General features: G+C 41.4%; 1 protein-coding gene across 5 annotated transcripts in view; it reads right to left on the bottom strand.

Moving 5' to 3' along the window:
• The window catches only part of NNT (nicotinamide nucleotide transhydrogenase), a 97,227-nt gene that overhangs the window by 54,319 nt on the left and 23,718 nt on the right, over window positions 1-19,190 (bottom strand). For all 5 annotated transcript variants that reach the window (XM_060092866.1, XM_060092864.1, XM_060092867.1 and 2 more), the window contains 2 exons: window positions 16,328-16,416; window positions 12,352-12,539 (listed from right to left, as the gene is read on the bottom strand). In XM_060092866.1, the coding sequence (XP_059948849.1) occupies window positions 12,352-12,539; window positions 16,328-16,416 (277 nt within the window). The remainder of the gene's footprint in view (window positions 1-12,351; window positions 12,540-16,327; window positions 16,417-19,190) is intronic.

Raw genomic sequence — 19,190 nt, 5'->3', positions numbered from 1 at the left:
GGGTGAAAGATATTCAACTTCATGAAATATTTCTTGGTTCCTTATGGTTCATGGACATTAAGTTCCTGGTAAGATTACTCAGTTCCCTCCCAGTTGGGAGTTTATTTCCATACTTTTGCCAAGACAGTGGTAGGACATCATGCACTCACAGTCATCATTCAAGGATTCATCCATTCATTGACTCAAGTAATAACTTAGTGCCTACCATGTGCAGGCTAGATGGGGAAGGAAAGCTTTACTTACAGCTCTAAGGTCTAATAGTTTAGGACTGAAAGAGGTTGCATTCAAAGATTAGTGAACATTTTTATTAGGAGAATAGCTAAGATACTTATAGCACTCATCTAAAAGATTTAATTATAGTTTCCCAATTGGATGGCCATTATTTGGGGTGAGTAGAGGTGCCATAGATTAGTGTAAGGCATCCTTGAATCTCTGTGTGCACCCAGAACTGAAAATAGACAGAAAAAAAATGCCTCACACATGTGCACTGTTTCTAGACGTATGTATGTATGGCTGTGATTCACACAAAGTTATTCTGAAATGTGACTGAATTCATAGTATCTTTTCATACTCATATGTTTTCTCATTAAATGAATACTAAGATGCAGTTTTTAAAGTAGTAAATTCAAAAATTTCTAGAAAACAATTACTTCTTTCTAAAAATAGCTTTAACAACTTAACACTATGCAGCAAAAGAATATACCACTGGACTCTCTACAACAGTAAATTAAAAAAAGAGAGATTTGGCTTAAACTAAATCTCAACAGCTAAAGATTGCCTGGAAAGTTTTGCAATATATTATACCTCTCTGAATAAATCAGGCCTAACCTGATCATCTGAAATCAATAAATTCTCAGATTCTATCTTACTGGAAAAAGAATCAAGCCCTCACAAACAACTTTAATCACACACACAAAAAAAAAAAGAAAGAAAAGAAAGAAAGAAAGAAGGAAGGAAGAAGGAAAGAAAGAAAAATTAATAGGAGAACACTAAAAATATTAAGAACAACAAGACACCAAGATGAAAAAGGCTTACCACAAAATTTTACAATGATTCCAAAGAGCATTTAGCATTATTTACTGGAATTATTCAATGGCATTTAATCAGACGGGGAAATTCCTAACTTCCTGGTCTGTAAGGCATCAAATTAAGCAGGCTCAAGAAAAATTTTCTGGGCTTCCCTGGTGGCTCAATTGCTAAGAATCCACCTGCCAATTCAGGGAACACGGGTTCGAGCCCTGGTCTGGAAAGATCCCACGTGCCATGGAGCAACTAAGCCCATGCGCTACAACTACTGAGCCTGTGCTCTAGAGCCCACGAGCCACAACTACTGAAGCCCGTGCACCTAGAGCCCGTGCTCCACAACAAGAGAAGCCACCGCAATGAGAAGCCTGCGCACTGCAACGCAGAGCAGCCCCTGCTCGCCGCAACTAGAGAAAGCCCGCAAGCAGCAACGAAGACCCAACGCAGCCAAAAATAAATAAATAAATAAATAAATTTATAAAAACAAATAGAAAAACCTTCTGCTTTAACAAGAACATGGTATATTTAACAGTATAGTAATAAGGAGATTAATAATATAAATTATAGAATATGTCTCCAAACCAAAATAGATTTCTCATGAACAAGTACTATAAATAAAAGGATAATTTTTAATGTAACACAATACTATATATTGACTACATGAAAAACAGAACATGCAAAAATGTTCTGAACTTTAGTATTTATACAGAAAGAAATGTCATTCTAAGCATACAATTTTATACTGAGCACTAGTGTTTATCCAGCATCCTCTTGTCACTACTCTGATTTCCATTTTCTCCACACAGTCCATGAGCTTCAGGAGAAATGACCTGAAACTACTCCAGAGGCAGGCCTGGCTGGCCTAAGGGTAATCTCAGCACCTACTGAAGACCAGTTCAGAAATCCAGGTGTAAGCTGAGGGGCATCTCATTGCCCTGCCTACATGGATTGGTTCAGAGTGGGGATGTAACCCAGTCAAGGCCAATAAGAATGGGGGAAAGGGTGCTAAGGGATTGCGAAAAAGAAGTTCCCTTGCTCTTCAAGAGGGAGCCATCAGAATGGCTTGCCTTGCCCTCTGGATGTGTGCTGCGCACAGTGGAGGCCTGCCTCTGCTCCTGACCATGAAACCAACTCAGAGAGCGCAGAGCTAAAAGAGGACAAAGCGGCACAGCAGGGCCCCGACGCACACCTACCCAGCTATAACTGGCTTCCTTCACCTACGCAACCCAGCAAATCTCCTTTCTTGTTTAAGGCAGACTGTGTTGGAATTTCTGCTTCTGACAGCCAAAGGCACCCTAATTGATACACACCAAAGGCTCTTTTGGAATAACAAAATCATAGATGGGGTTAAAATATTCAGTCTTTTTTTTTTAACACATTCCTATTCTTTATGATAGTCTACTTCTTTCTTTCCTTCCTTTCTTTCTTTCTTTCTTTCTTTCTTTATGGTTGCGTTGGGTCTTGTTTGCTGCACGCGGGCTTCCTCTAGTTGCGGTAAGCGGGGGCTACTCTTCGTTGTGATGCGCGGGCTTCTCATTGCGGTGGCTTCTCCTGTTGTGGAGCATGGGCTCTAGGCACGCGGGCTTCAGTAGTTGTGGCTCATGGGCTCTAGAGCGCAGGCTCAGTAGTTGTAGCACACGGTCTTAGCTGCTCCGTGGCATGTGGCATCTTCCCGGACCAGGGCTCGAACCTGTGTCCCCTGCATTGGCAGGCGGATTCTTAGCAATTGTGCCACCAGGGAAGTCCACAATATTGAGTCTTAAACTATAAAAATGTTACAGATAAGGACAAAAGGCTTTTTATACATATATGTACACATATGAAAAAACGTGATAATTGGTTATGTAATAGATTGGATGTGGCAAAAAACTGCTGAACATTTGACCCACTGATCTAATAAGTCTCTGATTCTGCCAGCACCGTGGTGCACAGAGCAACACACGGATACAATCCCTCCATCTCTGTTATCACTAGAGAGGCTACAGATAGCTTTGTTCATGAACATAAAGGGATTCTGACCCAAGCTTAACCAGTCAAGCTTTATATGTGAGCACTATTCCTGGAACTAGATAAAAATTTTCTCTGCCTAATTAATTATTTGTATAAGGAACCAGAGAGAAAGCCAGGTGGCAAAAACTTGACTGTTACAAATTGGATGCCTTGAGATATTTCTAAATGTAATACGTAGGAAATATGATTAGTCAACAGCATGTTTTAGCAGATAAGAGAAATCCTTAAAGATCTATTTAAAGAAGAAACCTAAACACAAGCCTTTACCTAATAATTAAAGAATATATTTATAAAAATTTTTTGAGGATTACCTCAATAATTTACCTGCCATAGCTGCAAAATTCTGTATAGATAAAAATCAAAATCAGTCAAGGCTTTACCATGGCTTCATAAGCTATAGGAATTCTCAAAAAATGGAAAACAACCTACCAAACCTAAATGGTAACATTAAAAGGAAACATATATTATATAATATACATTTTATATATATATATATAATACATTAACTAATATTCTTATATAAATTATAACATTCTTTGTTTTCCCTCCAATACATGTTTAGATGTATATTAGCTACCAATCCTTAAAAAATTAATGAATATTTATTATACATTTGTTTGTAAAATAATTAGGAGGTTATTTTTAAAAGAGAAATAATGCTGTTTATTTCATTTTCCATGTCAGAAAACTTAGGTCAGGGGACTTCCCTGGTGGTGCAGAGGTTAAGAATCCACCTGCCAATGCAGGAGACACGGGTTCGATCCCTGGTCCAGGAAGATCCCACATGCCAAGAAGCAACAAAGCCCGTGCGCCACAATGACTGAGCCTGCACTTTAGAGCCCGCGAGCCACAACTACTGAGCCCGCGTGCCACAACTACTGAATTCCACATGCCTAGAGCCTGTGCTCTGCAACAAGAGAAGCCACCGCAACTAGAACACATGCACTGCAGCGAAGAGTAGCCCCTGCTCACCACAACTAGAGAAAGCCCGCGCGCAGCAACAAAGACCCAATGCAGCCAAAAATAAATAAAATTAAAAAAAAAAACTTAGGTCAGAATGAGATTGACAGAAAAGCCTTGATGAAACGAATATCTTCAGAAAAGTCAGATAAAAAGCAAGTTAAGCCATGGTTTTCCACAGTGAAATCCATGCTAGATTGCCATCTAATGGCAATGCTTTTGTAACTTCATGAGTACGTACGTAAGCCTGATGATTTCAGAGAACGTCTTTGACATGCCACATAATGCTCAAGAATGTCTGGACTTTCTATTGCAACAGTCAATAAGCTTTTCAGTTTGGATACCATTTGCAAGACCAAGCATCACCAATGGAAGACAGGTGATTATGCTAATGCTCTATGTGCCAGGCCCTACACTGGGCTTTTTGCTTCATGTAGTCCTCAAAACAACTCTGCAAGATAAAAAGGTTTACTTCCTTTTCAGAAATGAGGAATCTGAGGTTCAGAGAGCCACAGCTGTTAAGCAGTTGAACTGGAATTTGAATCTACTCTATCTGGTTCTAAATCCATGATCTGATTGCCAATGAATGGATTAAACATAAGCAGATAAAATTAAAAACTGGGGAAGAGGAAAAAAGCTTTTAGCTCTTCATCAAAATCCACATTTGTTATGGGCTGAATTGTGTCCCCAGAAAAATTCACATGTTGAAACCCTAACCCCCAGTAACTCAGAATACGACTATATTTAGAGACAGTCTTTAAAGAGATGATTACATTACATGAGGCCATCAGGGTGGGCCCTAATCCAATCTGACTGGTATCCTTAAAACAAGAGAAAATGTGGACACCAAAAAAGACACCAAGACCATGTGAGGACACAGCAAGAAGAGGCCCTCTACAAGCCCAGGAGAGAAGGCTCAAAAGAAACCAAACCTGCCAACACCTTGATCTTGTACTTCCAGGCTCCAGACTGTGAGAAAATACATTTCTGTCATTTAAGCTCCCCAGTCTGTGAGATTTTGTTATGGCACCCTTAGCAAACTCATACAATGTTCTCTTATTCCTGGGGGCCCAGTTAGACAACAATTCCCAGCCTCCTTCATAGTCAGGTTTGGCCATGTGACTAGGTCTTTAGCAGAAGAAATGTGAGCAGGGGTGGTGTATGCTACTTCTGGGCATCCCATGCACACTCCTCCATGGCCCTTTACCTCTAGCTGGCTGGAACAGAGACAGTGCCCTGAGTGACCTTCACAGCCTCATAATGATGAGGACAACATTTTTGTACCTGAATCCCCAGAGGACCACCTGAAGGAAAGCTGCCCTCCAAGGTGTCAACCACCTATTACTGTTAACTGAGCAAGAAGTGAATTTCTATAATGTCTGAGCTTTTGGGTGAATTTGTTTTAGCAGCTAGACCATCCTAACTAATACTGAGACATAAGAAAGTATAGAGAAAGTGGAAATAAGGAAGAACAGACATGCCCATGGTGGAAAGTGCTGGTTGTAGCTGTAACTCTATTGGGTGCTGTTTCACCAGAGACAGGACAGCCTCGGCCTCCACATCCTTTTCAACTCAGGGACTGCCAGAGAGGGAAGCACAGTGCTTTCCAATCTTGCAACATACTTTGGGAGAAATAACAGACCAAACCAGAAGATAATTCTGTGCCATAAATCTTCCTACCAGGGTATTTGTTAAATTTGGCCCAGTCACTCACTAAATGTGCTCAAACACACTCTAAATAGTCAAGATTGATAAATGACGATGGAAAACTCCACAGTTTTGGCATCTTCCTCTTGATGACAAGTTGCCCTGTCCCTGTTGAAAGCTACCAAGAGGTGTATAGACAGCCTGTGGTTACCAACCCTTGATGTTGCAACATTTAAGTATTTTTCTCTGTCCTTCAAAATTCTCAAAACAAATGAAACTCTGTACAAGAAATATTATAAAATTCCATACAATCATACAATGCATTTAAAGGAGGAGAGGGATGGTAGATGAATCAGATTAGTCAGTAAAAGAAAGTTAAATCACTCAAAAAAAGTTGAAAATCCCTGATCTATCACTGTCCTGTAAGACCACAATGTTTACAGAATGAAAAGAACAATCTGAAAAATAAAGCTTTACTTTAGGGAAAGACCTTGTGTAGTCATCAAAACAACATTATCTTTGTGGAATTTCACAAACGAAGAGTATATACTGCTGTATCAATTATTCTCTTGCCTAAAAGAACAAGTGTGAAAATTACTATGGAAAGTTACTCTTTGGTACTATATTTCTACTCCATATGAAAGATGGCTTCAAAGAGACGGGCAGCATCCAATGTTGATTTTCCAGGAGCCTGTGAGATCCCTCAGGTTTGGTCTCATATGTGTAAGGCCCTTGAATATCAAGGGAAAACACCCCCTTCCCAGTTCTCCAGAGTCATGCAAAATTGCCACAAAGCTCCTTTGATGGGTGTATACTACAGACCCTATCTGATATAGATAAAAATAAAAAGGACTGTTACCCTAATCTGGATCATACCTAAAAAGAGGCCCAAGGATATATGGCCTAAGGGATCATAATTTATAATCAAGCAATGAATATCTTCCCTCCTGGCTGATAGGACACTTTCTAACTCCTGAACAGACCTTCCCACTACTTCCTAATTCTATCTCCTGAGAAGCCTAGCTCAACACCTCAAACTGCAAACGTGGCAAGTGTCCTACTTTTGAAAATTTAAGAAAGCTAGCTTCCCAGTCTTAAATTAGCCTCTGCAGTATTCCTATCCAAGAGTGTTCTTTCTTTCCTTGGATAGCACCAGAAAAATAAAAGGGATTGTACCAACTGAGAACTAAGGAAGGAACCCACATTAGCTCAGGAACCTCTGCTGAGCCACAGCTGTATACAAGGCTCCCTGGTAAGCACCCTCGTGGCAGAGATGAGAAAGGGCAACTAAAGGGCAGTGAGACTGAGAACTACTGGAATCTGAGGCACAGGCAAATGCTATGAATGCAGAAGAAAGAGTGTTTACTACGGAGCAGGAGACGGCAGGAACTCTGGAGAAACTACTGAGCTCAGTAGGACTTCAAAAGGCAGGGAATGAAGACAGAGACCTACTAGAGAATGGACTTGAGGACACGGGGAGGGGGAAGGGTAAGCTGGGACGAGTGGGAGAGTGGCATGGGCTTATATATATTATAAGTAAATGTAAAATAGATAGCTAGTGGGAAGCAGGCAAATAGCACAGGGAGATCAGCTCTGTGCTTTGTGACCACCTAGAGGGGTGGGATAGGGAGGGTGGGAGGGAGGGAGATGCAAGAGGGAAGAGATATGGGAACATATGTATAACTGATTCACGTTGTTATAAGGCAGAAACTAACACACCATTGTAAATCAATTATACTCCAATAAAGATGTTTAAAAAAAACAAACAAAAAAAAAGGCAGGGAAGGGCAAGGACAGCATTCCAAAGAGAAGGAACGATATGTGCAAGGCCTGGAAGTCCTTGGCCTCCTTGTGGAGATAATAGCAGCGAGCGTGACTGAAATCGGGCCCTGAGAGCAAGACATGAGTTTCACATGAGATCAATCAGGACTAGAAACTGAAAGGCAAGAAATACCTTACCAAAGGGTGCAAAATTTAGAACACAGGTAAGGGTGGGGCGGGGAGGGAGGGGAGGTGATCCAATCCTGAGGACTTTAGATGCCTTTACCTAATGATGCTAGGAACTTGAGTGGTCCAACTTACTGTCATTACTAAACAGAACCCCAGGCTTTCCAGTAGCTATGGTTCAATTACAAAATGAGGGCAGGACCTGAGGTGGGGAAGGGGAGAGCAGGAAAGCCAGATGACTCTATGATGCTTATGATTTTTAATTAGGCGTCATCAGGAAAGGTTCTAAATGGAGAAAGTTGTCTCCGTCAGGGTAGATTGAGCGTGTGCCCCACAGTACTCCTAATTCTCACAGGAATTTAGGCAAAATTTGCCTAACACACAGTCACTGTTAAACCACTGTGATTCCTCCTCACACACCCCCGCCATAATCCCTAATTTATGAATCAGATTTTTAACCTGATTCAGTTTCTTCCTGATTAAACCTTCCAAGTCTATGAAAAGTCTCTCTAAAAGGGTTTCACAACAATAAGAATGCTGAAAAAAATCTCCTGTGTCTCAAAAGGTTTACTGGAGGTTAAGAAGCTGCCTGCCAATGTAGGGGACACGGGTTGAATCCCTGGTCCGGGAAGATCCCACATGCCGCGGAGCAACTAAGCCTGTGCGCCACAACTACAGAGCCTGCGCCCTAGAGCCCGTGAGTCACAACTACTGAGCCTGCGAGCCACGGCTACTGAAGCCTGTGTGCCTAGAGCCAGTGCTCTGCAACAAGAGAAGCCACCACAATGAGAAGCCTGCGCACCGCAACAAAGAGTGGCCCCCGCTCGCTGCAAATGGAGAAAGTCTGCGCACAGAAACGAAGACCCAACACAGCCAAAAATAAATAAATAAATAAATAGATAAACAAATAAAAGAATATACTCCATCCAAAAAAAAAAAAGGTTTACTGGAAAAGATTATGAGCACAGCCTAAACGTTATCAGAGAGGGGTGCTGCCGAACTTTTTAGTGGTAACCCTAAAGGTCACAGAGCTGGACAGGAAGGTTGGGAGCTTTCCCTCATGGGCACAGCAGCACAAAATGAGACTGTCCGCTAGGCCCTCTCTTGAAGTTACCTGCACTAAGTGAAATGCTAGCCCTGCATCCATCACCCAACCCAATTGAGGGGGTCTAGACAGTGGTACAAGATACCAGGCAGCATAATAAGTAGCTAGCTACAGCAACGTTTCATTTTACCTAGGATCCTCATAAGTACAACGTTACTGTGTGTCCAAGCCCACTGACTGACGTGTGCCTAGGAGGGATGAACATTTACCAACTCCACAGGATGGCTACCTGAAGCAAGCTCATTGCCCATGTTTCTCTCTCAATGTTCTTATCCACGCCAGGTCTTCAGTACAGCCGTGAGGATCTCGGTCTAAGGAATCGCAACTTGGAGAACTTCTGACATTTAACTTAATCCCTTTTGGATCCACTCAAGGAAAACTTTAGAACAACTTCTGCTCCAGGAGTCTTTCAGGGGCAAGACACACCATCAGGTGACTTATGCAAAGGCTCAGGACAAACACTAGTAAGGGTACAATGCCAAGGACACTGTTTTTCAAAGGGCACGTGTACCTTTATATAATATTTGCAATCTATTTTTTTTTTTTAATGCTCAGAGGTTTTCAGGTTTCAGTCCCCTAGGGATATGAAAGATATTTAGAAAGATCATCTTCTTCCTTATTATATTCAAATTACCTTTTCTCTTTTGGGGGGCTTACCAAAAAAGTAACAGAAAGGTGCTTTTCAGACCAGCCTTGTGAGTGTGAACTCTGGGTCAATCCACTGGTCAGGGACTTTATGCAAGTTTAAAGTGCTTTGACCAGATGGCTTCAGAAAAGACTGAAAACAGGAAAGGCTCAGCAGAACAGCCTCGTAAAACTTCTTCAACAAGTCCTCTTTAACACTTTCATATAATTTGAACTGCTGCTAAGGTACACTTACTGTAAACTACTTATAAAAAATAAGAGGTTGGGGCTTCCCTGGTGGCGCAGTGGTTGAGAGTCCGCCTGCCGATGCAGGGGACACGGGTTCGTGCCCCGATCCCGGAAGATCCCACATGCCGCGGAGCGGCTGGGCCCGCGAGCCATGGCCGCGGAGCCTGTGTGTCCGGAGCCTGTGCTCCGCAACGGGAGAGGCCACAGCAGTGAGAGGCCCGCGTACAGCAAAAAAAAAAAAAAAAAAAAAAAAAGAGGTTAAAGTTTAGTCAACTGTTCACATGCCCTTTTTTTTGTTCAAAAAAAACCAAAACAAAACAAGATACTATGGGGGGTAGGTCCTAAAAGTCCATATGTGTTTTATACAAGAAGTCTTGATTTCTATAACTTACTTTAAGATTTACCATCAATAATAATTCTATATACTATATCCAAAGTATACTCAGTTCTTTTTTTTAACCTAGTGACATATACTTTCTTTTTTCTTTTTTTTATTATTTTATTTTTTTATTGAAGTTTAGTTGATTTACAATCTTGTGTTAGTTTCAGGTGTAGAGCAAAGTGATTCAGTTTTTATATATAGATATATAGATACAGATATTCTTTTTCAGACTTTTTCCCTCATAGGTTATTACAAAATACTGACTAGAGTTCCCTGTGCTATACAGTAAGTCCTTGTTGGTTATCTATTTTATATACAGTAGTGTGTATATGTTAATCCTAAACTCCTAATTTATCCCTCTACCCTTTTCCCCTTTGGTAACCATAAGTTTGTTTTCTATGTCTGTGGATCTACTCAGTTCTTTATAAGGAGAATGATTTAAAACTACTAGCTTCAGGGCTTCATCATTTACTGCATGAGTAAATGCTTTATCACCCTCTACTGGCCACTTGTTACATCCAGTCAGTTACCAGCTCATCTCCCCAACAGGCAGCTACCTTTCAAAGGTCAAATGGTGGCTACAGCAAAAGCCACCCCATCCTTTCTTCAAAGCCACCTGCAACAGCTGAGCCAGAAGCCACCGCCACAAAAGGAAAGGATGAATCCTGAAGTGCTCTCCTGCCACCACCTGTCCGTGAGTCCTACTGTCGCTGGCAGATTTCACAAACACCACTTGTGGCCCCTGCCTTGTCTGATCTGCACCCACCTCCAGTAAGCAACCCCAGCCTCATTTCCACACACACACAGATTCTTCTAGGGGCTGAGCCCATGTCACTCTCCCACTGTCTGCTTCATCTAGCCAGCTCCGGTGGGATGGGGATGTCTGGAGAGAAGAGCTCACCCATCGGGTATCACGTGGGTAAACAGGACAAAAAGAAGAGCCTGAAAGGCACGTTTTCCCCCACAAGCTCACAGATATGCTGCCAATCAGCTTCCTGTCCCTGGGTGTATATTAGCCAGGGGAAGAGGGTGCCAGAAGAGAACTTCTCCTTTCCCAGAACCTCATGACAAAGCTGCTTCTCCTAATTTTCCATGGTCCCCTAGAGAAAGCAAGTATCCTTTAGGAGAATCGAACACAAGTAACCTGAACCCTGTAAGTTCTCATTATCTGGTCCACTTTCTTTTAGAAAGGGGAAAAAAATTAGAGTCAGCATGGTATTCATTATTCAATAACAGAAGCAAAGGACAGGAGATAGGAATATAAAAGGTAGAGAGTTTCTTCACTCCCAAATCTTGCTAGATCAAGCTACTGTTTACTGTTTATTACTGATTAATAAATGCTGGCTGGTTTGACATCAAGCATCTATTCTTTAGAAGAGGATGTTGTAAAGGATTAAAAAGTAAGTCCTGCCATCAAAGAGCTCACGATTTGATTGCAAAGACCAAACAAGTCAAAGGAAGTAATTACAAAGTAACAAAGCATCATAACCTTTAGTAAAAAATATATACGGGAAATTCCATAAATATATATACACACACACAAAGTCCCCCTCTCCTTCTCATGTATAAAAAAATGATCATCAAAATATTAATAATGGGACTTCCCTGGTGGTGCAGTGGTTAAGAATCTGCCTGCCAATGCAGGGGACACGGGTTCGAGCCCTGGTCCGGGAAGATCCCACATGCTGCGGAGTAACTAAGCCTGTGCACCACAACTACTGAGCCTGTGCTCTGGAGCCCACAAGTCACAACTACTGAAGCCTGCGTGCCTAGAGCCCGTATTCCGCAATAAGAGAAGCCACCACAATGAGAAGCCCGCGTACCACAACGAATAGTAGCCCCGGCTCGCGGCAGCTAGAGAAAGCCCACGCGCAGCAAGGAAGACCTAACACAGCCAAAGATAAATAAATAAATAAATAAAATTTAAAAAATAATAAATAAAATTTTAAATATATATATTAATAATGGTCACTCTGATAGAACTTCCAATCTGTACTTTTTTCCTTCATATTTTTCAGTGCTGTTTGGATTTCCTACAATAGAAATGTAGTATCTTAACAAAGAGAACAGAAATAAATTAAAAAATAATTATCAAGGGTGTAAACAAAGCAAACTGCTCACAAATATAATACTGTACACAGAATATGATCTATGAACATAGATAAAAATACACAGAAGAAAGACTGGAAGAAAATATACAAATTATTAATGACCGTGTTTGTCCAGGGGCCACAGTGATTTTGTCTTTTCTGCCTTTCATGTGCTTTCTCGTTCTCTAGAAAGTAAATCAATCTTTACTTAAAGAAATGCAAACGTTAAACAATTATTCACCCTCATTTTAAAGTATCATTAGTAAAAGTGCTTTATCGATAACTTTATCGTCATAACTGACGTAATGACACACCTGGAATAAGTGCTGTGCTGATAAGGATATCCACCTCCTTGCACTGCTGAGCAAACAGCTTCATTTCGGCCTCAATGAACTCTTTGGACATCTCCTTTGCATATCCTCCTTGTCCCTCACCAGATTCCTTCAAGTCCACCTCTAAGGGCTCAGCACCCAGAGACTTGAACTGCTCCAAAGCTGCGGCCCTGGTGATTATTGAAGGGAAAGCAGTAGTTATTTCAGGTCCTTAATACAGAAATCAAGATCATCATTTACATACACATTTTTAAGAAAACTCTATGTATTCAAAAGTAGAAACTTTCTTTTGAGGTCTCTGACCAGACCGTTTGAATTTTTTTCTAAGGGCAGGTAACACCCTTATGATAATATTTTTTTCTGGAAAAAAAAAAAAAAACTATAGGAAATTCCAACTCTTACTTAGTTAAGTTACAAAAGGAATTTCACTACTGCCAACTCCAGTCATCAGTTAGTAGAGTTTCTTGACAGTGGTCCCACTGTTGATGATGTGAGATCTGACCTACATTCAGATTTGACATCATTCAAATCACTCAAGTTGAGGTTTTCACTTGTAAATGTTCTGACTTAACGGGGACTTTTCCCACATAAACGACTCCTTTATTTAGAAATATTGTTACAAAGTGATTTTTGCCCCAGTCCTCATTAAATTGTGTTTGAGAAAAGGGTTCTATAAATGGCATAAATGGCAAAATGTGAAGAGCCAACACATTTAACTTATGTCAAAATACATTCAGTTTAAAAATAAATAAATAAATGCTAGCCAAGTTCTGTGTACTAGTTGGGAAACCAGAGCCAACAAAGCTCTCAGCTCTGTGGCGGACAGTGTTTAACTCACCAACATCCATCCCACTACAGTGAATCCCAAACTTCCCTAACGACAACAATCGCTCCAGGCACTTGTTAAAAATTCAAATTCCCAGGCCCCTTCCGAGACCCACTGAATTACAACCTCCAGCAGAGGGGCCAGGAGCTCTATTTTTAGCAAGAGCTGTCGGTAATTCTTGCCGTAACGGAAGTTTGGGAAACAGTGGACTGAGCCCAACAGTTCCCTGGCAACTGTCATGGTCGGGGAGCAGACACAAAGGTAGGATAATGAAGGCAGGGCAGAAAAGGTAAGGCATGGATGAACAAGAGCTTCTCTCCATTTCTGCTGACTTGAAGGAGGAAGCTTGTAACCCAGATTGCCTGCGGAGGTCAACTTGTGACCACAGGGGGAATCAGCAAGAGCTGAGGACAGCATAGAGGAGAGACAGAAAGAACCTGGTCCTGGATGGCACCGACCAGCAGCTGCCTCTAGTGTGAAAACGGAGTCCTTTCCATGGATTTTCACTTCGGAGAGATAACACATTTTCTTATAGTTTAGGCCAATTTGAGTTGGTGTTATCCAAAGGGATACAGGTTTAAAAAGTTTTAGAAATGTCTACTATTTTTTAAATTTATTTATTTATTTATTTTTGGCTGCATTGGGTCTTCATTGCCGCATGCGGCCTTTCCCTAGTTGTAGCGAGCGGGGGCTACTCTTCATTGCAGTGCGCAGGCTTCCCATTGCAGTGGCTTCTCTTGTTATGGAGCATGGGCTCTAGGCGTGCGGGCTTCAGTAGTTGCAGCACGCAGGCTCACTAGTTGCGGCATGCAGGCCCTAGAGCGTGCTGGCTTCAGTAGTTGTGGCACGTGGGCTCAGTAGTTGTGGCTCACGGGCTCTAGAGAGCAGGCTCAGTAGTTGTGGCGCACGGGCTTAGTTGCTCTGCGGCATGTGGGATCTTCCCGGACACGGATCAAGCCCGTGTCCCCTGCATTGGCAGGCGGACTCTTAACCGCTTTGCCACCAGGGAAGCCCCAAGTCACTGTATTTCTATACAGTGAATCTTGTGCAGCCATTAAATATATTTGCAGATAAGTAAAGAGCTTCATGACCTACTGCTAAGTTAAAAAAAAAAAAAAAGTAAAAAAGTAAGTTAAATAGTACTATTAGTAAAATTACATTTTTAATTAATGTATAGAAAAGGGAACATATATAGTAAAATGTTAATAGTTATCTCTAGCAGGGTTGTAGGGTATTTTATTTTCACTTTTTGTATTTTTTTATATTTTTCTGAATTGGGAGAATAAGCATTTTTACAATCAGAAAGAAAGTAAACTGGATAAATTATTAAACTGATTTATATCTCTTTTAACATTATGGAAAATAGGGTTATTTATTCCTATTTCATATACTTATAATAAAGAACAAATAAAATAAAGCATAGAGCACAATGCCTGGAAGAGAGTAAGCATTTAGTACAGGTATCTGAAAACTAAAGCTCTTGACCGGCCAATTGTTTTTGCAAATAAAGCTTTTTGGAATACACACCAAAAAAGGAAAGTAAAGACTTTATAAACTTTGTAACAGAGACAATAGGCAATGAGTGGAATTTCCTAGTTATTGTCTGCAAGAATTTAGAAAATCACACCCATATAATATCGCTAGGCAATGAGTTGTCCTTAAGTTTTTAGGATATTTAACTGAAAATAATACCATTCAGTTTTCCAACAAGAATTTATAATCAAGTGTGTTTTCCAATATATTTAGATTTCACATTTATAACATGATACTAACCCCCAGTCTCAAAAGAGTGATTAGATTAACTAATGAGCTATAATTGTAAGAAAAGCATTACAACCGACCAGCCACATCTTTCTTCACTGTATACTTATCTTAATAAACTGCAAATAAAAACGAAGTTAAGCAACAGCTATATTCTAGCTGTCTACTCTCTACATAATCTAAACCAAAGACATCAACATAACTTTTATAAATTCTCAGTGGTTAACCCAACACTGAGTTTCACATCATGTCCAAGTCAAATATAGACACTTCCACTTTAATAGCATTGTCCACTACAATGAAAACTTGAACAACCTACTTTTGCCAGATTTGGGGGGTCTTCAATAACTTCACATCTGCAAACATTAAAAATTAAAAGCTAGGACTAATGACATGCTTAACTGTAGCTATCCCTGGCTTGTGTCCTGGTTACTTCAGAAATGCCTTTTCTCATTTCAGCAAGACAGCATTTTATCAGCACATCACCCCTCTAAACTCCCGGTAAGCACTGTAAACCATATTCTATTGGAACAGTCTTTACTCTGAAATGTCATATTCTTTTTAACTTTGAATGGTTGCATTTCTTTTTCATCATTCTATATTCAAGATTAGCAATGGTATTTTTCCTCTACTGACTTCAACTGATAATAACTAACTACATGTTTCAACCTTAAAAAAGTAATGGAACACATAAATGATAACAATACTCAATAAGCACATAATAAAAGCTAGTATCTAGTGTCTTCTGAAATGAAGAACAATTTTAATTGAACTTCTCTTTAAAGAAATTCCAGGAAAATGTTGATACGTCTGCGTTAAAGAAATATGCAATGAACATAATCAAGTACTTTCACCTGGCGGCTCTACCGCTGCCCAATCAGCTTTATCTGCTTCCATCTGTTGGATGCCGAGCACATCCCTCACCCCCCACCCCAGTCTGCTCTCCAAGATGTCTCCCATACTACTCCCCTTCTTCACACTCACAAACATCTTTGTTCATGCCCTACCTAGTGACTAAACACATTCTGAGCAGAAATAAAACACAGTAGAGCAACATGTTAGAAAGTCAGGATACAGAGAACTCTGGTCCCATTGCTAATCTACATGAAAATACAAGACTGAGTGTGAGCGGTTCATTTGCAATTTTTAAAAATTATTTCTGCTGTACTGGGCCCGAGTCCTTAAATTGTTTTTTCCACTAAGTAATACATTTTCACTTTGAGTTAACTTTGAGCAAATGGATACACTTTTAAATGAAAAGAGCTTACAGAGCAGTTTCAGCGTGCTACTTCAATCTGCAAAAGGAAAGCATAACATCCACCTAAAACAAAACGTTTTTACCTTAACAGCAATCGCTAGTAAAGCCCTCACCTTGTGTCAAATCCCCGAACAATCGCACCCATCGACTTTGCTGCACCTGCAGAGGCCAGCCCTGCCACACCGCCACCGACTATCAGAATCTAGGAGAGAAGGCAGAACCCGTATGTTTTAAATAAAGTTCATGATCAACTGATTATGTAAAATCATCCGCTAGTAACTCTCAGGGCCGGGTACACAGTCAGCACGCAGTAATACACCAGGTGGTGCTGGTGGTGATGATCAGCCCTGAATAAAGGTACTGTGTGGATAGGCTACTCTGTACCTGGACCACCACTGTTTTTCGGGGGTTTTCTTTCTTAGTTGCAACACACGGGATCTTCCTTGCGGCATGTGGAACATTTTGTTGCGGCGCACGGGCTCTTTGTTGCAGCGCAGGGGCTTCTCTCTAGTTGTGGTGGGCAGGCTCCGTATTTGCAGCACGCGGGTTCTCTAGATGTGGCTCGCCAGCTCAGTAGTTGCCGCACGGGGTCTTGGCTGCCCCGTGGCATGTGGGATCTTAGTTCCCCAACCAGGGATCGAACACCCAAGTCCCTTGCATTGGAAGGTGGATTTTTTTTGGAAGGCGGATTCTTAACCACTGGACCACCAGGGAATTCCCCCGGACCACCACTGTTTTAAAAAGTTTTTTAAAGCTGATGGCAAAGGCCAAAAACTTCACTAAAACTAGTGTGACGCTCAGCATCTCAGTGTAAAAGCTGCATATAGCACCATCAGTGTTACATATGTTAAAGACTGACAGGTTCTTTCCCACACTATCAAAGCTCTTTGTACTAATACTATATATTATAGTATTGTAGCTCCCTCTCCCCTCTCATATTGTAAGGTTTTCTATGTTCATAAAATATCAAAATACGTTTCAAAGACGGGTACAACTTTGATGAAACACCTACTCCTATTTTGAGCTTCTAAAAGGAACAGCAGGTGACCAACCACCTAATTTTGATCCACTTTCAATGAACTGCACCTGAAATCTGAAGCAATGTAACTAATCTCCCTAACCAAGGAAGGATCAGAGCCAAGAAAATCATAGAATTCCTCAGAAACAAGAATCTCCCCGCCTTCTAAGAAACAAACTTAAGAACAATGTAATCTGGAATGGGCCTTCCAGAGAAAAGACCTATTATACTTCGCAGTCAAAAAAAAAAAAAAGCCACCCACAGAAACAGTGAAGCTTATAAATTCCCACCCACCCATCAGGCCCACTTCTTCTGCCTCTTTAAGAAGACTAGGCTATGGAGGGGTGGATAGGGAGGGTGGGAGGGAGGGAGACGCAAGAGGGAAGGGATGTGGGAACAGATGTATATGTATGACTGATTCACTTTGTTATAAAGCAGAAACTAATAAAAAAAATAAAAATAAAAATAAAAAAAGAAGAAGACTAGGCTAGTGGAACTGTGCTCTGGTGACCCCTGGGCAGTGTCTCAGAGATTACGTGAATTGATCTTAATGGGAATGCTTTCTCTGGGGGGTCTACAAGAAAGGGGACAAAGAGGGACCAGAGGAAACAAGATGCTGCTGGGCTCCAAGGCACCAATCCCCACTCCACACACCGAAGCCCCACCACCACTAAAAAAAAAAAAAAAAATGAAATTAAAATAAGTAAAAGTCATAGGACTGGGCCAAGTTATCCTGAATCAAGAAATAACAAAACACCCCATGATTTAAGACACAGAATCCATTCTTCAAAAAGGGAAGAGGGGCTGGAAATGGAGTTAATGATCCATCATGCCTAGGTTATGAAGCTCCATAAAAATCACAAAAGTACAGGGTTCCAGGAGGTTCTGGAAGCTTCCAGGAATGGTGTCCAAAGAGGGCATGGAAGCCCCACACCCCATCCCACATACCTTTCCATAGTCATCTCTCTCAACAGGATGTTCATCTGCATCCTTTATCATAGTCCTTCATAATAAACTGGTAAATAGGAAGTAAATTGTTTTCCTGAGTTCTGTGAGCACCTCTAGCAAATGAACTGAACCCAAGGCGGGTTGTGGGAACCTCTGACTTATAGCCAAGTCAGAAGCACAGGTGACAACCTAGACTTGTGACTGGCATCTGAAGGGGGGTGGGGACAGTCCTGTGAGCCTGAGTCCTTAACCTGTGAGATCTGATGCTATCTCCACGCAGATAGTTTCACAATTAAGTGAAATTGTAGGGCACCCAGCTGGTGTCACAGAATTGCTTGGTGTGTGGAAAATCCCCACACATTTGGTGACTGGAAGTATCAGAAGTGAAGTGTTCCATATGAAAGTTAAGGAGAGACACAGAAGCAAGAGTGAAGTTTTTCCTAAACTCCTAAATCAGACATTCCCTCATCTGCAAGAGGATCTGGGACTTCCCTGGTGGTGCAGTGGTTAAGAATCCGCCTGCCAGTGCAGGGGACACGGGTTCGAGCCCTGGTCCGGGAAGATCCTATGTGCCGCAGAGCAACTAAGCCCATGTGCCACAACTACTGAGCCTGTGCTCTAGAGCCCGCGAGCCACAACTACGGAGCTCACGTGCCACAACTACTGAAGCCCACGCGCCTAGAGCCGGTGCTCTGCAACAAGAGAAGCCACCACAATGAGAAGCCTGCGCACCACAATGAAGAGTAGCCCCCGCTCGCCACAACTAGAGAAAAGCCCGTGCACAGCAATGAAGACCCAACACAGCCATAAATAAATAAATAAAGATAGACAGATAGATAGATAGATAGATAAAAAGAAAAAGAGGATCTGAACTCTGTAACATGACCTATAAGAAAGGCTCCACATCATCCAGCCCCGACCTACCTTTCCAGCATCATCTCAGATCACTCCCTACCTTGCTCACCACACTCAAAGACCAATGGCCTTCTTTACTCTCCTAGAAACACTGA

The sequence above is a fragment of the Mesoplodon densirostris genome, chromosome 3 (genome assembly GCF_025265405.1).
Source record: "Mesoplodon densirostris isolate mMesDen1 chromosome 3, mMesDen1 primary haplotype, whole genome shotgun sequence".
NCBI lineage: Eukaryota > Metazoa > Chordata > Mammalia > Artiodactyla > Ziphiidae > Mesoplodon > Mesoplodon densirostris.
This window is presented reverse-complemented; position numbering and strand designations above follow the sequence as displayed.